Source organism: Corvus kubaryi, unplaced genomic scaffold (assembly GCF_017639235.1).
Source record: "Corvus kubaryi isolate FWS band 111438036 unplaced genomic scaffold, C.kubaryi_AGA036_p1.0 78, whole genome shotgun sequence".
In the NCBI taxonomy this organism is placed as follows: Eukaryota; Metazoa; Chordata; class Aves; order Passeriformes; family Corvidae; genus Corvus; species Corvus kubaryi.
The window spans coordinates 405246-431636 of record NW_024582065.1 but is presented as its reverse complement, the minus strand read 5'-3'; the positions used below and the strand labels follow the sequence as shown (position 1 = coordinate 431636).

At 60.5% G+C, this 26391-nt stretch overlaps 2 protein-coding genes across 7 annotated transcripts in view; both read left to right on the top strand.

Moving 5' to 3' along the window:
* The window catches only part of EXD3 (exonuclease 3'-5' domain containing 3), a 213660-nt gene extending 194304 nt beyond the window's left edge, over positions 1-19356 (top strand). For all 6 annotated transcript variants that reach the window (XM_042052077.1, XM_042052072.1, XM_042052078.1 and 3 more), the window contains 2 exons: positions 11882-11975; positions 18800-19356. In XM_042052077.1, coding sequence (XP_041908011.1) covers positions 11882-11975; positions 18800-19116 — 411 coding nt within the window. In that variant the 3' untranslated portion in view covers positions 19117-19356. The remainder of the gene's footprint in view (positions 1-11881; positions 11976-18799) is intronic.
* Positions 19357-24137: 4781 nt separating this feature from the next.
* LOC121676370 (NOTCH regulated ankyrin repeat protein) overlaps positions 24138-26391 on the top strand; it is a 5892-nt gene continuing 3638 nt past the window's right edge. The window contains exons 1-2 of the mRNA XM_042052778.1: positions 24138-24253; positions 25570-25678. Coding sequence (XP_041908712.1) covers positions 24138-24253; positions 25570-25678 — 225 coding nt within the window. The remainder of the gene's footprint in view (positions 24254-25569; positions 25679-26391) is intronic.

Sequence of the window (26391 nt, the reverse complement as noted above, 5' to 3'; positions counted from 1 at the left end):
CCCAGACTGTTCCTTACAGGGCTCCTCACTCCTGGAACTGCCTGGCTTCACTGCTCAGCTCTTTTCTGCTATTTTCTTTTTCTTTCATTCTTTAAAATAGCAAGATGACAATTCCAGCCTCAGTAGATTTTCTGGCAGCATGACTCAAAGGAGACGCTGTCTCCTGCCCCTGCAGGCTGTGCGCCCTGGGCTGCTGCCCCAGCAGGAACGGGGACCCCAGCTCCCACGGTGGGGAGTGCACAAGTGCCGGGGTGGCACTGCCTGTGACGGACCTGTCTGCATGTCCCCTTCTCCAGCTGCTCCAGCCTGGATGCATCCTCCAGAGTGGGAGGCAGCAGTGGGCCCATGCTGGCGTGGAGGGCTTGGAGAGGAGCAGGTTGTCCACTCTGGCGTGTGGGTTCACACCATCCCCACGTTCAAGGAGCATCTTTCTGGGTCAACCTGCGCCAGCCCACTCACACCGGAGGGGATGGTTTCCAGCTGAGATGTCCTGGGCCTGAGAAGCAGACATTTCCCCACTCAAGTGTGCTGAAATGTTTAATTAGAGTTTAACAGCAGCCTGGGAAAAAGATGTCTTGTCATATTTCTGGGCTGTGTTTTGTTGTGGGGCCGCGGGCTCCGTGCGCGGAGCCAGGGGAGACCTGCGGCACAAAGGGCCCTTTATGAGCCTTTCTCCGCCTCGCCCCGACCCTGGACTTTCCCATCAGCTGCTGGCGCGGTGCCCTCACGGTGCCCGGGAGGGAGCCGGGGATGGGAGCGCGGCTCTTCCTCTGCGCTTCGGGTGGTGCTGCAGGAGAGGGGACACCGGGAGGTGTGTGCAGGAGAGGACATCCCTCTGTGCGTGGATGCTGGGATGAGCCCGGGATGCCCTGCCAGGCGGGCAGTGCACTGGCCCCGCACGTGGCAGGACGCCGGGGTTCAGCAGGATGGGACCTGGGGTCACAGCGGTGCTGGGAGGGTCCCTCACCCAGGTGTTTCTGAAGGTGCTGCTCATATTGATCACAGATTTCATTTCACAGACCCCAGCAGGATTCAGACCTCAGTCCCATTCCTCCGCCCTCACAGTGGGAAAGGAGGGGAAGATGCTCAGCCCTACCCAGCTGGTGGAGGCAGCAAGGTGGCAGGACAGGATCCTCAGCCCACTCCATCACCCCCTGGGCACTGGGAGGGCCCTGGGGAGCACAGCCACCATCCCGAGGAAGCTGGGGAGGAATGTGAGGAATGAAGCACACACATTTCTTCCCCAACTTCACCCCCACAAATTGCCCATCAGCTTTTTCCACTCACAGGTATTTTTTTCTGCAGGGTAAAATTACAATTCTGCCACCACTCAGCTGCCCACGTCCTGTCCGTCAGGGAAAGGCCAAACCCAGGTGTGGCAGGGTCAGATCACTCCTGTCATCTGCCCCAGCTTTGCCTCCCCCACTCGGCCATTGAAACAATAGACAGCAGCTCCCCTGGGCCCAGCAAGAGCCTAAAAAAAAGGCCACATTTGTACATTATTGCCCCTTTTTACCTTTTCTCTGTGTGTGACACAGGCCTGTGATGCTGTAGATCCCGCCCTGCCCCCCCCCTGCTGTGGTGAGGAGCTGTGGAGGGGTTGGGCCCCCATCACACCACGGTGACCCCACGTGTCACCAACACGCTGGGGTCACGTTAACACATCTGGGAGGTGTCAGGCTGGGAACGTGGGCAATAAGTGACTGAGGTTTCCTGGGGTTTGTCCTTGCTCTGGCAGCAGCAGCTCTTCCCCTGCTCCCAGGGTTTTCCTCTCGCTGGTCCCAGCTAGCAGCCAGTGTGGCTTCTCTCTGAGACTGCTTTGGGGAGCCTTTTGGAGAAGTTGTGTGTGAAGAGCTGGTTTTTTCCCTCAGGATGAGATGCAGGTGGTTGATCTCAAAGGAGGTGGTGGTCCCTGTGAGCCCCTCTGTGCTGGGAATGCTGCCTGAGCCCAGCTGTGCAGTGTCGTGCTCTACTCACGGTGGGAAGAGCTGCACCCTCAGGGTGCATTGAGGCATTGCCTCGGACAAGGACAGCCTTCCCAAGGTGCTTGGCACCAGCCTGGTCCTCACCAAAATCCCTGCTTTGCCCACCCTTGCCCTACCAAAGGTTTCTCAGTAAATTTTGGGCAGCACGTGGCCCATGGACCTTCACTCGTGGCGTGTCCTACAGCCACACGCAGCCAGCTTCCACCCCAGAGCTGACCAGCATAAGTCCCACCCCACGAGGAGAAGGGAGAAGGATGCTGCCAGCATGAATTGGGAATGTGCTCCTGGGTGTTACAGTTGCTCCCTGCTGGATTCATTCCCTCCTGCTCTGGCTGTGCAGGCAGTGTGGCAAGGGCTGATGTGACACTTTTGCTCAGGCACTGGCAGGTGATGCCATGGAGCCGCTGTGGGGACATCCTGCTCCTCCTCCAGGCGTGGGTGACAGGGATGAGCTGCAGCAGGGACCATCCCACTGCCTGGGACGGCTGAAGGTGTCCCTGCCCATGGCAGGGGGACTGGACTAGATGACTTTTGAAGGTGCATTCTGCAGCCCTTTGGGTTGAGCTCAGCCTGGGCATCATCCCATCCTGAGGCTGAGCTCAGTTTGAGGATCAGCCCATCCCAGGGGTGAGCTTAGTTTGGAGATGAGCCCATCCTGGAGTAAACCCTGCCTGGAAGTGAGCCCAGGCTGGGGGCTAATCTCAAAATGTGGGTTAATCCCGGGCAAAACTGTTCTAATCCCATTTTCAGGTCTAATCTCAAACCAGTGGCTGATCCCAGCCTGGGTGCTGAGCCCAGCTGAGTTAAACCGGGGAGCTGAGCCCAGTTTGGGCACTAAACTCAGCCCAGCCCAGCCCAGCCCAGCCCGGGTGTTGAGCCCCGCCAGCCCGAGCTGCCGTTCCCGGCTGTCCATCCCTGGGGGTGGGTGCCAGCCCAGCCCAGCCCAGCCCAGCCCAGCCCAGCCCGGCCCAGCCCGGCCCAGCAGGATTAGGGGTCCCCACGCCGGGAAGGGGCACCGTGCCCTGGGCAGCGCAGCCGCATAATGCCCGGCTTGTTTGTGCTGGGAGCCTCCCGCCCCTCCTCCAGCGTTCCCAGCCTTTTCTACCTTATGTGTAGGAACTGGTTTTTCTTCCTGGGCCATTGTTTCCGCTGGATTGGGTAGATTGCTCCAGGCCTCGCTCAGATTTCCTTTCTCACGCTTTTTTTTTTTTTTTTTTTAATATTCCCGTTTTCTGCCGCAGCTCCTACTCCCCCCCCCCCCCCCTCAGTTAAAGCAGCAGGCGCTGCCCACCGGGGTGGGGGGCTCAGCTCCTCCCAGCTGTGCCCCCTTGCTCACTGCCATTGCCCAGGACCAGGGGCTGGGCTCCAAACCGAGTTCCCACACCGGGAACCAGCTTTGCAGTCTCTGCCCTGGCCAACCTGCAGCTACACAAGAGCTGCTCAGGCTGGGGCGGCTCAGGTTTCCATTTTCCTGCAGCTCTGGCCCCTAAATGAGGTTTATTTGCTTTAACAAATGAAAAGTGATGGGGCTGGTGCAGCCCCGCAGCCTCAGCACGGGCTCCCACCTGGCGTGGCCCCAGGCCCTGAGCATCCCACTCCCCTGGCACAGAACTAAAGTCCAGCTTGAGAGGGACTCCAGCACTTGGCTGCTGACCCAGGTGGCGGCCTGGTGAGAGTGTGACAGGGCTGCTCTGCAGCTCCAAGGGCTACCTGTGATGAGGTGTTCCTGGCCTCAGAGCGGCTGGAGACAAGGGGACCTTGTCCCCAGCTCCTTCCCTCCTGCCACAGCGCACCAGGAGCCAGGCAGGATGTCCCAGTGCCTCGGGCGATGCTGTCCTGTACCCGGAGGTCTGGCACGGGGATAGGGAAGGGCAGGTAGTGCTCCGATGGTATCTGGCTCCAGCTGGGGAAGGCAGTGTGTCCCCCGGGGGCCTCTGCATAGCAGACTTGGGTTCCCAGATAAAAATAGAAGCTGAAACATGAGCCCAACTTCCCCGGTTCTGCCTCTGCCCGCACACCCTCACCCCACTCAGCTGCAGTGCTGGCCTGGGGAACCAGCCCGGGGCAGCCCCAGGCCTCCCCAGGGAAGGCAGAGGAGAGGGCAGCAGGATGCTCAGGGACCAGATGGCCATGGAGGAGCAGAGCCGGGCAGCCACGTGGCCCAGGGTGGCCCTGGCCACTTGTACAGAGCTGAAAACTGCTCTGGGGAAAAGCAGAGAGCTGAGGGCACAGCTCAGCACAGGGCAGGGGGACAAGCCCTGATATACATTACACAGCTGGTCCCAGGACCTCAACCAGAGGGAGGACAGCTGCCAGGGAAAGCCAGAAGGAGCAGGAATAAGGGTGGCTGTTGCTTAATACACAGTAAAGATGATTTCCTGCAGCTTGTCCAGCCCTGGGAGCAGAGGACAGAGCCCCCAGTGTGGCTGCGTGTCCAGGGCAAGGTGCAGCAGGGAAGAGGCTTCATATGCTGCCCTGGGGATTCCTGGGGCCTGGCTCAGGCAGGAACCCAGCTCACAGCACGGCCCTCGGGGCAGAAAGAGCAGCGCTGGTGCCTGACTGTCAGTGACCTGAGCACGGGGATCTGAGAGAGAGAGGGGGAGTGGGGGAAAAGCTTCATCCCTTTGCAGCTTCCAGGGCTCTGACCCTCAAGGGTAGAAAATGTATCTCCATGACCTTTTCCATTTCTGGTGCCAAAACATGATGCTCCTGAAGGTCTGCGGTTGCTTGGTAGCCAGATTTCCACCTGCATTTTAGTTTTGGGATGAAAGCCTTTGGGAGCTGGCAGAATGTGGACCCTCACTCTGTTTCCAGAGCTGGGTGATTCCAGAGCTTGACTTGGGGTTTTTTTCCAGCCCTGAGGTTCATCGGCCTCTGGCATCCTCTGACCAAGAGCTGGATAAAACTCAGTAGCTTGATAAAGAGGAGCAGCAATGAGCTGCATTGCAGGGAGCTGGGCAAATTAACCCTTCTCCTGCTGTGGCACAGGCTCTGGAGCAGACTGGAGCAGGAGATGGGTGTCCTGGAGCTGCAGGGCACAGGTTTGCACCCCCGGGAGGGGCTCAGCCTCACCCCAGGGTTGGATATAAAGCGCATTTACAAGGCAGGAAGGTGCTGGCACGGGGCTGGAGGAGCTGAGGCCCCGCAGTCAGGAGGGTGGGAAGGGACAGCTCACACCCGGGCCCCAGCAGCTGCTGGCACGGAGCTCACCCTAAAGCCAAGTCTTCAGGGATGCTGCGTAACCTCGTTAGGAGGCAGTTATTACTGGCTTGCTGTGTTATTAAACTTGCTGTGAGCCTGGCCCAGAGCAGCAGCCGTGTGCTGGGTGCTGTATAAACAGGGCTGGCGGCTACGGTGAAGGTTGGGTCAAGGGTGCTGTGGCAGCTTCAGCTTTTTGGGGCGCTCAGCCCAGCTGGGAGGGAAGATGAGCAAGTGAGACTTGAGGTGGCTGAGAGGCAGCTGGAGGGACCCGAGGGGGGATGTGTGCGGTGGGAGGCGGGTTGAGCATAATTTTTTTCCTCTGGGAAATTCAGCTTTGCATGTGGGTTTAGGTGTAGTGTCGGGTGAGATTCTCATCACTGCAAAGGCCTTGAGGTGCTGAAAAGGGCTTTCGTTGTCACGGGCTACCCCCGGCAGTGACGGCAGCGGGATGGGGTTTGTGGTTGGGGACGGCAGCGTCTGCTCGAGGGAGCGCGAGTGCAGCGGGGGAGAAAAGAGCAAAGATCACAGGGCCTGCTCCCGTCCCTGCTGCACGCCGAGCCCATTCCCACAGCCTCCACGCCTCATCCAGGGATGTGCCTGTGCTTCCTCCCCTCTCTTCCCATCCCTGCCCTTCACCCCAGCCCACAAGTTACATCTTTGCTCAGAGCAGCTGCAAACTGGGAGGTGAAAATGCAGAAGAAGCAGCCCTGACAAGAAGCCAGTGGGAGCTGGGGTGACCTGAAAGGGAGCCAGCAGCAGCTGGGCTGCACCAACAAGGAAGTGGTGGGAGCTGGGGTGTCCCAAGGAGGAGCCAGCAGGAGCTGGGGTACCCATGGAACTCTGTCACCCTGACTCCCACTATCTCCCCAGTCAGAGGAGCTCCGCTAATCTGCCCGTTTGAGCCGTGGCTGATGCTCCCAGACAAGTAAGGCCCTTGTAGCTGTCAGGTGAGCCTTTCCCAGAGCTTATGCAAATGATACTAATTAAAGGCATTCTTATCTGTTCGATTTCCCACACCTTTTGCCTCGAGGGGGATAGAAAACTTCATGTTTTAACTCCATATTTCGTGGCTGTCGGAAGGACTGCCTAGGGAAAGTGTTGGGAAATGCAGCAGGTCACTCCTGATGAGAAGAATTGGCTTATGCAAGTGTTGAAACACTTTATTATGCATGAGAAACCTTCCAGAAACGGATGACTAATAGCAAAGCGGGAGCAGAGAAAGCAGTGGGAACGCAGTACCAGGCTGGCATGGGATCCATGTCATCTTACCAGCTTAGCAGGGTTGGGCTAGGTCAGCACTTGCCTAAGAGACCTCTCAGAGTACCTGGCTGGCAGTGAGGGAAGTGATGTTAATGATTCAATAAACAGAGCCCTTCCCTCTTTTTGAACCAAATGGGCCCTGGTGCCAGGATCCCACTGGCAGCCCTGTGTTTCCACTGGCAGCATGTCACTGAGCTCAGATGGCCATAAAACCCCTGCTGCTGCTGGGTGTGCAGGCAGGTTGGGTGCAGGATGCCCAGGCTGCATTTCCATGTGGGAGCATCACAGCCCAACTCCCAGCCCTGGCAGGCAGGGCTGCCCTGGTGCTGTGGCCACTCAGGGCTGTTGTGGGCACCGAGAGCCTTTGGTCTCTGAAGAACCAGGTTGACACATCCAGCACCTCTCTGCTGCTGGGGGGTTTGCTGGTACCCAAAGACAGACACGGGACCATTGCAACAGAGCAGGAGCAGCAATGATTCTTTATGATTCCCCTTTATGATTCCCAGGGACTGGTGATCAGATCAGCGAGGAAAGCTCTTGGCATAAAGGGGAAGGGAAACAGCCCAGCCAGCTGCTCTCTGAAAATCCCCTTGAAGAGATGGCTGTCCCCAGCACTGTACCCAGAGGTGGCCTTTGTACCCACAGGGTGTGGAGATCTCCAGTGGGCTGAATTGCTGAGTTTCTGCTCTTTGTGCAAGGACCTCGAAGGCGCTGCAGGGCAGAGCATTGCTGGAGGAAGAGGAGAGTGTCTGAAGGTCAAAGCTGTGGGTGCAGCTGAAGTCACTTGGGAAAAATGTGAGAAAATAGACACGTGGGCAGATGAGCACGGTCAGCTCCTGACCTCTGCTTCATATCTGCTGGGCTGTTACCTGGTTCTCCTTCACTGCCCTTCCCACCATCTCCCACCTTTCTGGGCACTCTGCTTTGGGCTGTAGGCAGGAGGTGTGCGGAGGCAGATCCGTAACCCCTGGGCTTGGAGGCAATAGAGGGCAGCCTGTGCTGAGCCCGGGCATCCTGCAAGCTGGGGAGGTTTCAAGTCTCAATAAATCCCTGAAAGAAACTCTTGGATACTCAAGGGCTGTGCTTTCACAACCAAAGTGAGAGTTGCAACCTCCATCCGGAGGAGTGGCCCTTTCACCAGGTGATATCCATCTTGGAGAGAGGGAGAAAGAGGAGAGGGTAGGCGGTGAGTAGGAAAGGAGGTATCACTGCAGGTGGCTGTTGAGCAGTCCTGTGATACAGCGAGCAGAAGACGCCCAAGGAATTGTCCTGACATGAGCTGCCCTGAATTGCCCCAAAGAGTTCACACCGGGCACTGTTGTCCTTCACAGCAGGTCTGATACACTGAGGATTTCCCAAGCCAGGAGCTCTCCAGGCAGAGAGCTGTGTCTCACTGGAAAAAGCCCTGCCAAGGAGATCCCTCGGTGACAGTGACATTGACCTGTGACCTGTGTCAGCAGAGCAGGTGGAAGGAGCCCTGAGGCCCAGAGGCCGTTTCAGGGGTGGCTCCTCTGGGCAGAGGTCAGCATCACCGAGGTGACTCAATGCACTTCGGAGATGCAGCTTTTAGAGATATCAAAGGAAGGAGCAAAACTGACTCCAGTGCTGTCTGAACTGCTCATCTCCCATGTGTTTTGGGCACCAGCCTATGTTCACCTGAGCTCGTGCCACCAGCTTTAGCCAAGCTCACACTGGCTCCTGCAGCCTTTTTGGAGTCACCGAAGGTTTGGCTCCTGTTCTCTGCTGAACTTGGGTTTTCTTTCAGCCTCTCAACTCCATGGGTGGAGGCACAGAAAGAGGATGGGATGCTGAGATGGCCCTGGAGCTCCAGGCTCAAGCATCCAGTCCCTCGAGTCCTGGGAGGTTCCTGCGTCACTGCTGCTGAAATCCCGACCCGGGAGGGTTGGGAGAGGCAGGGATCATCCTAAACAAAAACAAGGCGCCGACTGGGCTGCCAGCATTGCAAAAGGACCTTTCACCTGCCTCGTCCTCCTCGGTGGCACAGGCAGGGAGAGCCTCAGTGAGGCGGGCTCAGGCTGCTGGGGCTGGGGGCAAGCACCTCGCTGGGCTCAGCGACCACAGATCCGCTCCAGTGACATCACCACAGTCCCAGTCCAGTGACATCACTCCTCCTAATCCCCGTGTCACACCCTTGGTGGTGACAGCACAGAGCTGCAGTGTCCCCACGGATGCTGGCCTGAGGTCCTGGGGCAGGAGCACACGGGTGTGGGGGTGACAGTGCCAGGATGCACAGACAGGCACGGGGAGAGGCGACAGCAGTGAGGGACTGCAGTGGGGACCGCGGCTTCATCCGAGACGCGCCGCACCTGCTCCTCGTCCTTGCCATGGACGTGGCAGCGGAGCCCGGGGAGGCAGGGCAGGTGTCGCAGCCGTGTCCCCCGGCCCAGGGAGCCTGAGTTCCGCTGCAGCCGAGGGGACGGGAGCAGGGACACGCTGCTGCGCGGCGCTCACGGCGCGGGGCACCCGGCTGGGCCCGGCCGCGCTGATTCACACGGGGAGCCGGGCTGCCGTGGGAAAGCGCGCCCGCCAGGGCTCCCGAGCGCCGGGATTGCTTCAGCGGGGGTGCAGCCAAGATCCATTTCACAGAGGGCAGAGCAGATCTCGGCTGGGATTTACCAGTGACTAAGCATGTGCTGGCACGGGCTGCCCCAGCGTGAGAAAGGCAGGGCTGCTCCTCCTCCGAGGTGTGCCCGCTGCTGCCCTGCGACCCACGGCCTCGGGGACATGGGGCATCCCACTGCTTCAGGGGTGTTGGGCACCCGACCAGCGCAGGGACATCAGGCACCCTGCTGTGCCACAGCGGCACCGGTGCCAGCAGACTGGGTGGCACTCAGAAGCCTGTGGGGGCTGCACCTCCCCAGTCCCCTGCTCCCAAGCTGGACTCAGCCCTTTCCTCACCCCTGTGGCCAGGCAGGACAGCATGAGTAGAGCCCACTCAGCCAGCACATCATCCCCAGGGCAGGACTGAGGCGTGGGCAGAAGTTGCCACCCCCACCCTGAGCCTGGCACAGGGGCTGGGGGACCCCAAGATGTTGCAGAGAGGCCAAACCCTTCTCTGTCAGGCCATGGCCGCTGCTTGCAGCAGTTGCACCCTAGGCAGTGTTCCAAAGTGCCACCATCTCCTGCTGATTCACCTCATGAAGATTTTTGGGGGCCACAACTAATCCTGCCATGACAGATCTGTAGAAACCAAACTTTCTTGAGAAGAAACAGCCATCTCTTCTCCAGCAGAGAGGTTCCCCACTTCCCTACCTATAAACAAAAGATCCACACAAAAAACTGCTCCACATCCCCAGGTAGTAACAAGGAGGCACAGAAGGCTGTGGGGAGCCCTGTCCCTGGGCAGGAGCCAAGCATCAAGCCTGAGGCCACCACTGGTCCCTGCAAAGCAGCTGAGCAGCCCCACCTGTGGAGGTGGCAGCCTTCTCCGCTCACTTCATCTCCCTTGGCTCATTTTGGCAAGGCATTAAAAAAAATTAATTGCAATTTTTTATTACAGCTAATTGGCGCTGCTGCTAAGTGGCTTATCTGGCTCCTGAGCTCGTCCTCTGTTTTTGGGAAGCTGCAGGTGGTGGAGGCCCAGAGGCTGGGGGGTGGCGTGGGGCTTGGAGCCTCTTTGGCAGCATTTGGCAGCCCCAGAGAGCGGGGAATGCCAGGATACTCCTGGGCTGCTGGGCATCCCTGCCCAGGGAGTGAACTGCCCCTGGTTCACAACAGTCATGAATTTTAGAGAAGCAGAGAAATTTGTGTAAGGTCACCCTGTGCACCCAAACGGGACAAGGAGCCCGTGCCTGGTGCGCTGGCAGTGCTGCTCCAGAACCTGGTGGGCTCCAAGCTGCCAGGGCGGGGCATCCTGGGGATTTGATGTGTGACAGAGGGCAGAGGAGCCCCTGCATGTCGTGCCAGCAGGGAGGGAAAGGGAGGAGGGTGCCCTTGGGCCCTGCTGCATCCTCCTGGCCGGCAGTTTGATGGACAGCTGGTTTGGGAGCTTCCTGGAAACCTCCGGCTCTCCAGTGCTGTCACCGCGCCTGAGGTGCCATCCGCCACCCCTCCAGGCTCGGTGTCCCTCTCCAGCATGCAGCCCATTCTCACCATCATGGGGAGTGGGACCAGCACATCCCCAGCAAGTGAAGCAGGGGCTTCTGTGTCATTTGGGTGCTTCCAAGATCACCCCTTGTCCATCTCTATCTGTCCGTGCTGCTGCTCTGCAGGGCTGGAGCAGCGGGGCCGCGGGGAGTGGAGCCCAGGTGTCCTTTCTGGCCCAAAGGATGAGGAGTGTGTGATGGTTTTGTGGAGGCTGCCAGTGGGAATCACCTCCTGCTGCAAGGCAGAGCCCGGACACAGTGGCAAGCTCGTTTCCAAACAAATCACCCTGCCCCGTTCCTCCTGCAGGCAGCTGTGTGGGAGCAGGGCCGTCTCTGCCCCGTGCCATGAAGCCGGCACCGCTCCAGCCCCAAACCAGCAGAGCGGCCGCCAGCCCACAGCAGGGCCTGGCTGGGAGCTGGAAAAACCTTCCTGGTTTCAACAGGCTCTGGAGCAAAGCCCCTGGCAGGGAACTGACTTGTTCTGGTTGGTGAAGTTGCTCACCTCTCTCCCGCCTTGCCTTGGGTGCAGCATGCTGGGAATGCTCTGCCAGCAGAAAACAGCCCCTAAAAACAAACAGCTGACAAAAGGTGTTGTGGCACATCCCTGCAACCAGCTCCCAGCCCAGGAGGGAGGGGAGAGGAGAGGGAAGGTGTCAGGGAGCCGGCTGCGATGCTCCCGGGGAGCTTTAGTGCCGCTCACTCTGGGCGAGTGCCTTTGGCTGCCAGCTGCACCCTGTGCTTGGCCCCGGGGACCAGCCCTGGTCCCCTCAGCACTGGGACTTGGGGAGCTCCTTGGGGTCCAGCACCCAGCACATGCAGGCACTCAGAGACCTGTCTGGGTACATTTTGGCAGACAAGGTGGGGTAGAAAGTGCAACTCAGTGTTCACAGTGCTGCAGCAGAGCCAAGCCAAGCAGAGCCAGCTGAGAGCCCTGAGTGTTTTGGGGTCCACAGCCATCCTCCCCAGCCTCTGTCGGACAAGAGAGAACAAATCTTGAAGCCACAGCCCAGACTTTGGGTGTCTGCTTGATGCTCTAAGGCAGCCTCAGTTGCTGGTGTTTTCTGGCCGGGCAGTCAGGTGGGCAGTGCCCGCAGCCTGGCTGGAGACGTGGCTGAGCAGAGGGAGCACCTCTGGAGGGGTTCTTGTGGCTGTGCCCATCCCTGCTCGGTGGGACAGGCCTTGCCCTGGTTTCCCGTGCTGTGGGGCACATGGTGGGGGCTGTCAAGCCTGTGCCAGGGGTGCCCAGTGTGGGTTTGTGCTCTGGGCAGGCAGGAGGTGCCCGGGGAGCGCAGTGCCCACCTCACTGACCTCCCCGCTCTCTTCTCTCAGGTGTGCAACTGCAACAAGTACCTGAAGGTGTCACGGGAGAGGATGAGGCAGCTGGTGGAGGGCAGCAGACGAGCGTCAGGGGAGCACAGTGCAGGTGAGTGGGTGGGTGCCCAGGGCTGGGCATGATCCCCTTCCTGTGCCCTTCCCTGGCACTGCTCTGGGCAGAGCGGGACCATCCCCTGGGCCTGGGGGCTTCTCAGAGGGGGATCGGGGTGCCCTGCCACCACCCTGCCACGGGGTGCAGACCCACAGAGCTCTTTCAAGTTCGGTTTATGTCTCTCCCCTGGCTGCCCTGTCCTGCCCTGCAAGGCACAGGGTCGTGCATGGGATTGCCCGGCCCAGGGGGTTGGTGGCATGCCAACAGTAGCTCAAGCGACAGCCTGGGGCCATCATCCGCCTGAACGTGAAAACTCAGCTGGGGTGGTGAAATGCCTCCTGGCTGGGGCTGCTCACAGTGCCTTCCTCGCCTGCCCAGTGCCTTCCTCGCCTGCCCAGTGTCTTCCTGGCTTGCCCAGTGCCTCCTGAATTAGGTCAGGCTGCAGGGCAGTGAGTCAGTGCCGCCTGCCCAGCCAGGCTCCAGCGGGCTCGGGGGAGGGAAGGCTCCTCCGTGCCGTGCTCCGAGCTGCACTGACCTGATGCCTGAGATGACCCACACGCACTCCTTCCCACAGGAGGCACATTGTGGTGGCGAACGACACCCATCACAGGCACTCTGGAATGGGAACGTGCCCCCGTCGCTGCTCCAGCCCAGCCCGGGCTCTGCCCCCAGCCCTTGGTGCATCACTGCCCCGACTGCTGACAGCAGGAGCAGAGGGAAGTGGCGGCTGCCGGGCGCTCCTGGCCGGCTGTGGCTTTGCTGGGAGCTGCACGTGTGGCTCTGGGGATGAGGAACGTGGTGGGGCGGCTTTTCCCATGGTGCCGGCAGCCTGGGAGTGCTGTGCTGCCCCAGAGGCCGGGACATCCTCCCCAGCGCTTTCTCTGGTGAGGGCACTCTCTGCGTGTGTACCCAGCGACCAGCCGGGCCAGTTCAGCCAGTTTCAGAGTATGGGAAATAGAAATGCTGTGGTCTGTGTTCAGAGAGAGCCGATTCCCCTTCCCCCCTTCGGGATGAGGTTGATGGAGCTGGGAGGGTCTCACGCAGCGCTGGGGCTCCTCCACACAGACTCTGTAGGGACCACCTTGATCTACCCTTTACACCCCACCTGCAGCACCCCATGTCCCATCGGGCCATGCAGGCTCTTGTCAGGTCCCCCATGTCCCTGGGGGGAGGGACAGGTGGGACCCCTGCGCTGGCCATGTCAGGGAGCATCCTCCAGTGGGGAACATCGCCTGCCCTGGAGCAGCCAGGTGCAGCGACCATAGGTGCCACAGCATCCCCAGAGGGTTGGTGGAGACGTGAAATAGAAGCTGTGATTCCTGGGCAGGTGGGCACAGCAGGTTCCTACTGGCACCCACCAAAGTGAAAACCCCTGGGGACTTGCCAGTAGGGTCCCCTGTGACACAGGGCTCTGGTCATCCTGGGGGTTCCATTTCTATTGGGATTTTGCTAGGAGCTGCAGCGATCACAAGCATTAGTGTGAGCTTGACTAGGTTGTCCCCAAAATGTCCCACTTTGGGTCAAGTTTCGGGGAAGAGAAACAGGACGGGTGTGCTGACAATGTCCTGCCATCACTTGGTGGGGACAGTGGTGGCAGTGGGACAGGCTGGGCAGCCACAGAAGTGGGTCCATAAGGAAAACTTCATCTATCCCTGCTTTCCTTTACATTTTCCTGCTGAAGGGGTTGGTGGGAGGACCTGCTCTGCCCTTGCCATGGCCCAACACACGGCATGGGGTGTTCAGCAACCACAGCCCCTCACCAGGACTGTCCCTGTGCAGTGACTCCATCCCAGGCCATGTCATCTCTGTCATGCCCCTGTGCATGGCCCAGATCACGGCCAGGTGCTGCTGCTTGGCAAGAAAATGCCTTTTCACTGCTGCTGCTGCTTCCAGGCAAGGAGGGAGCCTCCTCCCACGGGGGCCTCACCTCTCCAGAGAGGAGCGGGTGGGTGCTGGGGCGGATGGGTGATGGGGACAGATCCTTCAGGATCACCCCTCAGCACAAGTCTCCATCTGCCTCAGGCACTCTCAAGTCCAGGGCTCCAGCTGCAGCCAGCCATGGCCAGTGCTGCTCCGTTTGGCTCCTGGATTTTTACAGCAGGGCTTCCAAGTGACGAAAGGCCAATTATTCATCCTGTAATAGCTCACTCTTGCTTGGACCTAGGGCTTTCACAGGTTTTAGGGAACATATTCCTTGACACAGCCACATTTTCCCTGCATGAGGGCTTTGACAAAAGTGCTGCAAATAGTTTCAAGCCCAGACAGCTTTGCCCTGTGATGCCTTTTTCCCAGTGGGATGCTCTGAGCAGCTCAGGTGCCTGGAGCAGGCTGGGGCTGGGGCTGGGGCAGAGAGAGGGGCAGGGCTGTGGGTCACCACGGGCCACAGGCAAGTCCTTGCTGGAGGCAGTGACAGATTGCGGCTCCCGAGTGCCCCGGGGGAATGGGCTGCGTCACAGGCTCTCGTCTGGCCGGGGGAACTCTTGCTTAGTCAGTGCAGTAAAACCAGCTGGCAGGGGGCCCCAGAGCTCGGTGGGTGCTCTGCCAGATGAAATCTGGTCTCTGGGAAAGGCGAGGATGTAGCACATTCCAGCGGGTTGGGAGTTGCCAAACAGAGGAGGCGAATTTAATTGTAAAATCCCCCCTCACCATCTCAAATGCGCTGCAAAAGATGAAAACAATGGATCCTGCGGCCCTTGGGTCTGTGGCGCTGATCAGGCACGGTGGAGCCCCCACTCCCACGCTGGCGGGCACCCTCCCTGAGGAGCTGCCAGCACTGCCTCTCGGGACACAAGCGCAGGGGAAGTCCTGGATGGGCGCAGGGGTGGCTGGAGGAGCAGCCGGGGTGTCCCTGCACTGGGTGGCAGGATGGCCCCGGGCAGTTCGGGCACCCACCTTGCGCCTGCCAGCCTGAGCAGTGACTTGGGGTTTCTTTCCCTTCTCAGCCCTCGGCTCCCCCCCCGAGCCTGGGGAAAAGCCGCGAGGGGCGGCTCAGGGCTGCAGGAGGAAGAGCTGCAGACCACGCTGTGGGGAAGGCTGGACGGTGGCTCCAAGCTGGGGTGGCAGCAGGACAGTCCCTGCTCTGCAGCCACCACACTGGGGCAGCTGAGGGCATGGGCTGGCAGGGCTCTCTTCACAGCGGCACGGGGAGATGAGAGCAGCTGGAGCTGCCTCTTGCTTGAGCTCATCCTCCCTCCTCCACCCTGGGAACATCTTAAGATCATGGCTAGGCTGCTGCAGCCCAGGTTGCACAATCCCGGGTCCTTTGTCCTTTCCTTATCTGCCTTATCGAGGAGGAAAAGATAACCAGGCATCTTCAGTGCCCTGCAATCAGCACGTTTCTCAGGCTCGTAACTCCTCTTATCAGGCTGATCTCTCACCGCGGCCGAGGTTTCCCATGCACCTTTGTACTCCAAGAATGCTCCCAGGTCTGTGTTCAGCCTTGTGCAAAGCCTGGACAAAGCCGTGAGCTTTCTCCCAGACCCCAGCCCTGGCTGTGGCCGTGGCGATGGCTCTGGCTGTGCCGGGGGCACGGCTCGGGGCTGGCACGGGGCTCGGCGCTGGCACGCCTCTCCAGAGGCAGCAGGAGCTGCCGGGTCCTTGCCTGAGCCAGCCGCGACAGGCGCCCATCTCCTCGCCCCAAGGCCCTGGCTCGGACTGGGCTGACACAGAGGGATCTGGGCTGGAAGCAGAGCCCGTGGGGCAGGATTTTGGGCAGAAGAACCTGGCTCCCCTGGGAAGTTGTTGGCTACCACGCTGACACTGAAACCCTGGGGTGCCCAGGGTTAACGCAGTGGGGACTGGTTGTTCCCAGCCAAATCAGGGCTGTGTGGGCTCCGAAAGGGGAATGGGCACGGGTTCAAAGGAGGTGTGCCCAGGTCCTGCTCTGTCCCAGTTTCCCAAGCCCTGCTGTGTCCCCCTGTCCTGCCATGGAAGTCCCAGTGCTGTCCCAGTAACGCTGACCCAGCACTGCAGCTGACAGAATAGGCTGGAGGGACTACAGGTCACCAGTGTCACCATCACGGTGGCCTTTCAGTGTGACCCCCACTAGGAGCCCCTCTGTGTGGGGGAATGTGCATCCCCCTGCCCACAGCAGACAGCCCCTGTCCTGTCTCGTGTCCACCCCACTGGGCTCAGCGCTGTGTCCATGAGCAGGACCTCGCAGTGGGGCACATGGAGCTGCAGCTCCTGTCTCGTCCCTACCTTTGGACAAGTCCCTTTGCCCCCACAGCCTCCCCATGGCAATAGTTCAGGGTTTATGTGGAGCTGCCAGTGATCCCAGTGTCCCAGATGCTGCCATGCCCCCCCAGGTGAAGGGACTGTTGGTCCCTTGGACTGCACAGAGCCCTGCAGTGCCCAGGGCGTGGGATGGGCTTCTGGCGTGGTCCTGCTCAGCTCAGGGAAGAACCTGACACAGAAATAAGCAGAATGAGGGTCCTGCAGCACCCCCTCTCCCCTGGACGTGGCAGCATTTGCTGATGGTGAGACGTGTCACAGTGGGGACAGCAGCAGTTCATGCTGTTCCCGTGGGATTAATTCCCGCAGGCGAGCAGGGGTGGGCAGGGGCTGGCGGTGTGAGTGGGCAGCACGTGCGAGGCCAGGAGGAGATGGCTCTTGTGCTGAGCACTGCCCAGTTGGGGACAGTGCCGGGGGACAATTGTTGCTGCCCGTGGAGCTCTGCAGCACTGACATGGGGGTGCTCAGCCCCAGGGGGCTGGGGGCTGCAGGGCTCAGCCCCTCACCCAGGCTCTGTCATCCCCAGAGTGACCCAGCCAAGCAGGGGAGAGGTGAGTGAGAGGCGAAGGGGTTTTTATTTTCAAGATGTTTTATAATGGGATTATTAGTTCCCAAGAAGTGTTTCGAATCGATTTGGGAAGGAATCGCTTCCCTTTCTCCTCCGCAGGGCTGCGGTGGGAATCCAGCCTTTGGTGTGAACCTCGCAGAGCTCTGGAAGCCACAGATCTGACAAGCTCCTGGCACGCTGGAAGGGCTCCCCACAGCCCCCTGCACCCTACACATGCCTTTTGCTCCATCTCTGGTGTGACTCCGGGGTGTGCAGCATCCAGGCAAACTGGGCTGCAGTCCCAAGGGAGCCGTGCCTCTACTGGGGAGGCCTCTGCCTGTCTGAAAGGGGAGAAAAAAAACCTCCTTCAAACCCCCCCCTTTCCCCAGGAAACCCCTGTTTTTCAGGGGGACCCAGCCCTTCCCCACTCAGTTTTCCTGCATGCCCGGCTGGCATCCTGTGCCTGGCGCCTGGTGGCCCTTTCACCGTGTTGGTGAGGGGAGTGCAGGCATCTTCAAAAGCCCTGGGAAGAATTTGGTGGGAGGGGGAGAAGGGGTTTTACAAGCTCCCATTCAGAAATGGTCACTTTGAAGTGATGTAGCATTTTCAACCCTTTGAAGAGCCACAATTAGGGGGCTGGTGCAAGCAAAGGCAAAACTACGGGGTGACCATCACGGCCTTTCTCTCCCCAGGCTTTTAAGGGATGAACTTTCCCTCCCTGCCTGCCTTTTTCCCACGAGCCCAGGGGGGTGGGATTGGGGTGTTTGGGGGAGCTGGAGGTTTCCCACCCCCCCCGTGCAGGGAAGGAGGGGTCTGCCTTTGGCTTTGCCCACCAGCAGCAGGACAGCAGAGGGAGCGTGTTGGGAGAGAGCAAATTGCTCAGGATCCCTGCAGACACACAGAATGCCAGTGTCCTGTCAGTGTCCTGGTGCCGTGTTCTGGCCACGGAATTTTTAGGTTCCAAGATGGGGAAAGCTGTTGGCCATGGGTGCTGGGTGCTGGCAGTGGCATTTCCATTGTATCGGATCGACAGGTCTCACCCAAGGTCGATGTCCCTCCCCTCAGGGTCTGGTGCTCCAGAGCAGGGAGGCCTGCAAATCCCCCCCAAGAACATCTCCAGTGACAGCCACGACCCTGAGCACGGCTGTTTGTGTGCTGGGAACTGGGGGTGACCGTGCCCCGCCAGCTCGGGCTGGTCATCTTCCCTGGGGAGGTGTGGAAGGTCTTGGGGGGTCTGGGGAGCCCTCGTGAACCAGGGGCTGGTGTGAGCTGAGCATTCCACACTTCCCCCGGGCTGTGGCTCTTCCTGCTCATGCGATGGGCAGACCCTGCTGCTCAGCTGGGGGGTGATCCTGCCGCAACAGGGCGGCTCTGCCACGATGGGGTGGCCATTTCAGGGCTGACCCCAGCCGTGCGCTCCCCCACGATAATCCCCAGCATGTCCCAGCTCCTGACGGCGCTGGGATGCAGGGAAGGGTCAGCCGGGAGGGCTGGTGTCCCTCTCGGTCCCAGATGGCTCCTGATAGGGTCCCTGTGATCCTGAAAAGGGTGGGATGGACACCCAGAAGTGCCGCTGGAGCGAAGCAGGATGCCTTTTGTTGTCTTAATTGGTGCCTGGGCAGGACAGACACCCCCCCCCCCCCCGGCCGCGACGGCCGAGCCATCCCGCAGCAATAACCGCAGCCTGTTCCCGGCTGCCAGGCTCCCTGATGGATGGGAGGCAGCTCAGCCCTTCCGCTGCCCGGATCCGGAGTCCTGCCGTGCCCTCACCGGGTGCCGAAACTGCCGGGTCGGGGCACTCGGTGTGCGATGGCAGCGATGCCCCGGCCCGGAGTGCCACGCTTAGGGCAGGCACCTGCTGGATGCTGGTGACAACCCCCTTCTGCCAAACTCAAGGGGATGCTCCTCCCTGCGAGGCGGGGCAGAGCCTGGACCCTGCAGGGGTGACAGGCCCCTCACGAGGGTCGCTGACTGGCTGAGCACAGATCCCGTTCATCACACCAGTGACTGATGGTGTGTCTGCTGTCTCCTCTCTCCACAGGCTGCCCGGGGAGCCAGAGCTGCGGTGTCACCGTGCCAGCCTGTGACACAGCCCAGCCTGGCTGCGCCGCGCACGGCGAGCGGGCGGAGGGGGCGGAGCAGAGCGGGGCAGCCGCGGGGTTGGCAGGGGACACGGTCCTGCAGGTCGCTGCCATCCCCCCCGGGGTGCTGGACAGAGCCGAGCTCACCGACTTCTTCTGCTGCACCCGCTGTGGGAAGGTGTTTTGGGAAGGGTCCCATTTTGGACGCGTCGTCTCCCAGTTTCAGGATGTTCTTGTGGCCTCTGGGGACACACAGAGCGTCTATGAGCTGAGCTGAGCTGAGCTGAGCTGAGCTGAGCTGAGCTGAAGCACAGGGGTTCCACAGGGGAACGGGGACTGCCTGGGGAACCTCAGCAGATTTTGGGCCTTGGGCTTCCAGAGAGAGGCTGGAAGTGGGGAGGGGGGAGCTCTCATTTTGGGATCCACCACAGAGAACACTGTCACAGGTGCACCAGTGGTTTGCGACAGCCCAAAAATACGTGGCCTCCATGAGATCATTAAAGCAGAGGTGGCTAAAGAATGGACTCTTTGCTTTATTTCCCTCTGCCCCTCTCCAAGCCATGCATGGCGAGACGGTGGCAGAGGTCTGTTAACCAAAACCACCACCCCAGCAGTGCCGACCCCACAACATCCACTCGCCCCAATGCCTCCTGATCTATGGCCAGGCTCACACCACTCCATCCTGAGCTGAGGAGCATCTGCAAAACTCCTCCTCTAATCTGGTTTACTGCCAGGCCCTGCTGTTATTGTTGAGAGGGCCTGAAGAGCTCTTGGCTGAGGTGTGACATTTACGGGCCAGCAAAGCACCTGCCCAGGCAGCTCATGCTGAAGTGCAGGACTCGTTTTCCCTCTTCCAAAGCTCCTGGCCACACGGTGCCAGGAGCTTCTTCCTCCCAGGGACATCTCACGCTCTGGCTCAATGCTTAAATAAAAGAAAAAACATTTTTCCACTTTAAACATCCCTCTTTTCCATAAAATCCATAAGATTAATGCCTGAGCACTAATTGGTACAAGTGACCCTAAAAGGCAACCGTCCCCACGCTGCCAGTACCAGGCAGGGAGCAGCCCAAGCCCCCCAGGCTCCACACGGACTCATCCATGTGTCAGCATCCTGCTTCTTCAGGGTGTGTTCTGGGAGGGCAGAAACTGGGGATGAGGCAAAGCAGGAACAATGCAGAGCCTCTAGCTGTCGGCCCCCACAGAGTGTGGTGCTTGCTCATGCCGTAAAAAAACCTCTCCAGAATGGGATGAACCTTTCCAGGCCCTGTTTAGGGGAAGCTGCTGAGCCACATGCACATCTGACCACTCATGGGCACCTCTGGCCTTTGCTTGCTGGGTTTTCCAGAGCTATGGTCACACATTTGTCTGCCACTGCTTCCACTGTGGAGGGCAGCCTGTGGGAGATGGGGACACATGGCCCTGTCCCTCACCTGGGGACAGCTGCCCAGAAGGTGCCTTTCCCTCTGATCCCTGGGGACAGTAGGGTCACCTCCTGACCAACTCCAGGACTTTATCTGCTTGAGATCTCCCCAGTTTAGGGGTAAGTTCTTGTGCTTACAGTCAGGGCTGTGCTAGGGCAGGGTCCCTTGGCTGGGACTCATTCTAGGACATCAACCCAGGGCAGAATCCAGCAAGTGGTGTGTACCTGTGAGCATGGAACAAAACAGCTCCCAAAGGATTCCATCCAGCTCCTGGGGGCAGGGGCAGTGGCTGGGACCCAGCACAGCACCTCTTCCTTCCTGCTGCCCACAGGAGGTGGTGCCGTGGTGGGAAGTGTGCAGCAAGGTCACCTCCAGTCACAGACACGGTCAACAGCAAATTCCACGCCGGATCAGCCTTGAGAAGCATCCAGGAGGTAATAAATTGTCCAGTTTTGAATGGTGGATACAAATCAAAGGGAATTAAAGCAGCTTTCTGATCAGTCTACAATATTGTTTCCTTATCTGGCTGCTTAAAAAAAAATAATTACAAAATCCCATTGTCTGTGTCATACTAATGTTTAACATTTATTAGGGCAGTAATGAACCCTCCTTGGTTTTATGGAGCCGTTTGATCCTGCATGGGAAGGGCAGCCGCAGCAGTGTTCTGGCAGGGATGAGCGCTCTGGGTGGGCTGCCCACTCCAGAGCCCCTGCTTCACCTGGGCTCAGCTCCTGCCCTTGTGTGATAGGATGTGGTCATGGGGGGACGCTGGGATAAAACAACACTGAGGAAGGGTTTTATTGCTCTTTATCATGAATGAGATCTGACTGGGCAGCATCCATCCCTCAGCCCTGGGAAACCACACGCTGCATCGGATGTCGGACGGTTCCTCTCCTCTCCTTGTGTCCTCCCGCACATCCTTCGGAGTTTGACGGGGACAAGGTGTTTGGCGCTCAGGCCAGCTTTAGTTTACAAACGAATATATCAACATTGTTCCTCATCAAGCAAGAATGCACTTCCCTCCCTTCTCCCCCACCTTATCCCCATCCCCTTCCGAGCAAACTTCCTTCCTCCTGTAATCTGGAGCGGAAACCTCGCCACATATTTGACCGGCTCACAGAAGTCAGCTCAGTGTTCCCTGGCGTGACTTTGTGCCTTGAACTAGGGCTGGTTGGTCCCTAAGGCAGCCGGCAAGGCACGGGAGGAGGAGGAGGAGGATGGGGGCTGTACCCCTGCCCATCCTCATCCTGGAGCCACTCTTCCAGCCGGATGCTCCAATTGAGCTCCCAGTTGCTCGGCTGCCGTTTTCAAACAAACCAGCGTGGTTTTGGACACGGACCCAGCCCGAGCTGGCTGTGAGCTCCAGCCCTCGTGCTGCCCCACACCGCAGGAATGCTGGTCCCACAGGCCAGAGGTGCTGCTCACAATGAGGGGAGAGGAGAGAGGGGTCGGTTGAGGAGGGACATTTGCATCAATCAGGTCTGTGTCTCCAGCCAGCTCTATCAGCACCTGCAAAGTGAATATATGGTCCCTCCACGTGCCAGTTTTCCAGAACCAGAAGCCCCACAAGCAGCTGCCAGCACACCAAGTCAGGGACATGTGGTGGTGTCAGGCTGGAGCCATGGCAGTTTGGAGAACGTGTGCTCAGTGGTCACAGGGACATCAGTCAGGGGGATGCCTCAGCATGGCCTGGCAGCACTGAGACATTGGAGCAGCCAGAATCCCTGCCTATGGCACCGGGCAGGAATTCTCCATCTCCAAGTGTGTCCCAGCTGGTGGCCTTTTGCTCCCAGAGCATTTTTGTGTTGTCAGACACTGAGACCATAGGCTACCTCAGAAGAGCTGCAGCATTTCCAGCAAGGTAAGGACTGACAAGATGGGGCACTGGAGTGGTTAAAGGCCAAGCTGCAGTGAGATAACCCAAACTGCACAGCCCAGCACCACGTCCTCCAGCCCAGGACACCCCTGCCTGTGTGCCCCCCAGAGGACAATGACTACGTGTAGTGTTATGACCCTGCCTGAGTCTCACTCTGGTTTTAAATTCTGTTTGTCACAGGCTGGGAGGGAGGGACCATGCATCTACGGTGACATCCGTGGGAAGTGGCAGTCCCTAGACCATGTTCCTGCAGTGGCCCCTGTGGTGTGGGAGTCCCAGGAGGGTGCCCTTGTCCACAGAGCTTCTCAAACCCTTCATGAGGGCTTTGCTTGCGGTGCTGTGCTCCCTGCACAGGACACAGGGCACCCACACACACGTCCTCACCGCAAGAGCATGAGGTTTCCCTTGCCAGCCCCCAGCTCTGGCCTCAGGAGCTCTGCCTTCAGGGTCCCAGCCCACCCGGGCACAGCCCGGGTGCCACCGAAGGCTCCTGGTGTGTGATGTGTCCATGGGGAGAGCATGAAGCCAACCCCACGGCCACGCCTCTGCGTGCGCAGCTCTCAGACCACAGGGAGGACGGGTGTCCCCTGAGACACCCACAGTCCCTTCCCCACCAGGGACAGGGATCCCCTTTCCAGCCCCTAAGGGCGAACCCGCCCAAGGGAGGCTGTTCACACGCAGCAGCCCCGGCTGGGCTCCCCGCACCCCCACATCCCACATCTCGGCGGTGGGGCAGGCGGCACTGGCCGAGCCCCGCGGCTCTGCCAAGAAGCCGGGAGGCGAAGCGCCGGCGTGGCCAGCGGCGCAGGAAAGCTCCGCGCTTCCTCCGGCTGCGGGGAGCCGAGCGGGCAGGGCGCTCTCCCTCGCACGCCTTTCGCTGGGGCTCTGCGCTGGGAAGAAAAGCTCCCGTCTTTCCCACGCTCTCCGACACATTTTAATGAATTAAGTGGGGGCACGCCCCCTCGCCGCCTGCCCCGGATCCGTCCCCCCGGCTCTCCGGCTCCCTGCAAGGAGGCCTCGGGGGGTGGCTGGACTCTCGCTGCCGTGTCCGCCTGGCCGGGAGGACGGGCATGACCCGCTGGGATTTTTTGGAAGAGGGCTGCGACGTGCCCAGCCCAGCGCGCCCAGCCCCGGGGCGGCTCTGAGCCCCGCCGGCGGTGCCGGTGGCAGCCGGCCCTTCTCCCTCCCGCAGGCTCTCACGGGCACGGGGAAATTTGGCCGTCACGTCTCCTGAGGAGGGGAAATTGTTCCGCGCCTCTCGCCGTGACCGCTCGCTTAAGGCATCGCAGCTCCGGGGCCCTTCCCCGCCTCCCGCCACGTCCTCCCCTCGCCTCAGAGGGAGCGGGGAAGCCACTGGGTGGGACTGCTGGTTGTGCAGGGCCCCATAGAGCGAGGGCAGGGGCCTCCCAGCGCCCGCCGCGGCCCCTCGCAGCCCCTTGGCGGCCGGCGGGCAGCAGAGCCGTGCGGGGAGCCTGGCCCGGCCGTCACACCGCTCCCGGCTCCTCTCCGGTCACAGAGCTGGCTCCAAACTGTAGTTGAAATGCAGCTTTTCAAATTTGTCTTTTTATTTTCCTTTTTTTTTTTTTTTTTTCTTTTTCCCTGCTTTTCGCTCTTTCCCCTCCCTCTCTGGCCCCGTTCCCAGGCCGAGTCCTGCCCCCACCTGCCAGTCCCGAACATTTGCATGGCTGGGTCCCTGCCCCGGCTCTTTTTCTCACCAGTGTCACTGGCAAATGCAGATTTGCTTGCGAGGATGTAACTCTGGCCAAGTCCCAGACCGGGGAGGTGTGAGCAATTCCCACTCTCCCACGGCTCGCTCGCAGGGCTCCACACCTCGCAGGGTACGGCCCGTAAATGCACAAAATCGGCTGTCCCGGGATATTTAGGAGTGAAAAGGAGAGGGCGAGCCGGGAAGAGCGGAGTCCCGACCCCCAGGCCATCGCACCCAGGTCCGGCAGAGCTGCCGCACGACCTCACCGCCTTCCCTTTCCCAGCTTTGCCGGGATGGGTTTGCTGGGATTGGTGCCAGGGGACGGTCCCGGGCTGCGGTGGCTCCAGCGCTCCCCGCACGCTGTTTGCACTGCGGGCTGTGCCGGCCCCCGGGCACAACCGGAGCTCCCGTGAGTCACCGTGAGTCACGGCACGTCCCGCCGCTCACAGGGAGCCGACACAGGGAGACAGGACAGGGATTGCCGCTGGTGATTGCCGCTGACACCATGGCTGGGGAGATGGGGACAGAGCCACCGCCTGCTGCCCGGGACGGGGCCCTCAGGGGGACGGGACAAGCAGGGGTGGCTCCTCTTCGCTGTCCTCGGGCAAACCCCAGAGCTTCGGGCCCTGAGCCCATCTCAGTGCCTGTGCCAGCGCTGCAGAGGCCGCAGGTCTCAGTGGCACAGGGACATCCTGGGAGAAGCTGCACAGGCACAGGAGAGCAGAGGGGGGCTCTGCAGCCCCCAGCAGCAGGAACGGTCCAATCCCCCCTATTCCATGAGAACGATGGACTGCAACACACATTAGAGAGGTGTGACGGGGAGAGCTCTGGCCTGGGGAAGCCAAACCGTCAGAGACCAGACAGATGGAACTGGGATAGAGATTGGGATGAGATGGGCATAGGATGGGCATGGGTGAGGAGATGGGGATGTGGATTGAGATGGGGATGGGGATGGGGATGGGGGTGTGCATGGGCATAGGATGAGGGTGGAGACAAGGACAGGATGGAGATGGGCAGATGGGCAAGGAGATGGGGATGGATGCGAAAATGGGAATGGGATAGGAATGGGGATAGGGATGAGAACAACTAACTGCAGAAATGGACTTCAAAAAGAAGACCCTTATGGGAGGAGAATGAGGAGCTGCTTCAACAACTCCTTACAGCCTAAATTTAGCTGGGATGACAAGAAGGACCCAGATGGGGCAGGAATGGTCCCAGGCTACTTCAGCTGCTGGAGAAAGCCACGGGAACAGGCCGTGGGGCAGGTCACACTCGGAGCTCAAGGCCACTGTCCTCCAGCCGTGTGACAGACACTCCGTGATGGCACATTTCATCGGCTGGGGCTGAATTTAGCAGTTGGCCGATTTCTCCCTTTCCCTCCCCAAAAGGACACAGCAGCAGTGCCAGGTGACAGCAGCTAGCCACCCAGCTGCCCCGGCGCGGCTGCTGTCACCTCGGTTTATGACACGCTCCTTCCTCTCTGCGCGCACCTCCCGCCCGCTCCTGCTGACCAAATGCCCGGGAGGCGGCGGGAGCTGGCCCGAGAGCGCCGCTTCCCACCTGGACCCGCCGTTTGCTCCCCGGGGACCAAACGGGAACGGGAGGGGGGCTGAGGATTGGGGGCAAGAGGGCCCCGCCAGAGGGTCCCCCCAGCACCGTTTCTGGCTGATGCACTGTTTTCGGGATTTTTTTGCCCATTTTCCCACCTCCCTGCGGTGTCCACAGCTGCCAGCGCTCCCGCACCAGGAATGCGGTCATCGGCTGGGCAGCGGGTCCGACCCCGGATAAAGCCCCGGGCAGCCGAATTGAGCCACTCCAGGGCTGGCGGGATATAGTGGGGGCTGCATCTTTTCCCCCTTAAATCAATCGTACCCGTGGGTCCCTGAAACCCGGTGCGGCCCCCCCTGGGAGCCCGCAGAGGGGCTGAACCCCGCGAGCTGAACGCCCCGTTCTGTTCCGTGACCTGTCCCTGTTGGCTCGTGGGGACACAAACCCGCAGCAGCAGGGGTCCCCCAAAGCGAGGGCAACCGCAGCCCCGTGGTGACCGCCATTCTTGCGGGTCCCGGCTGGGGGGCCCGAGCCGAGCCGAGCCGAGCCGGAACCGAACGGACCCGAACAGAACGGAACGGAGACGAGCGGGGCCGAGCGGGGCCGAGCGCAGCCGAGGCGGGAGCGCCCCCCATCGCCCCCTCCCTCCCTCGCAGCGCGCGCGGCGCCCGCGCCCGTCCCGCTCCCCGCGCGGAGGGGGCGTGGCCTCCCGTGCCTGCCGCGCCCCCGCCCTTCCGGGCCAATAGGCGCGCGGCGCCAGGCCCCGCCCCCGCGGCGCGTCACGGCCGTGCCATTGTTATGCAAATAAAAGGGCGGGTAAAAGGCGCGCGCGGGGCCGGGGCGCTGCAGAGCGCGGAGCGCGGGGCAGCGGAGCAGCGAGCGCAGGAGGCGGCGGGGCCGGGGCGCGGCGGAGCGGCGGCACCACAGCCCAGCCCAGCCCCGGCAGCAGCACCGCCCGCCCGCCGCCGCATGCCCGGGCGGGCGCCGCCGTCGCCGTCC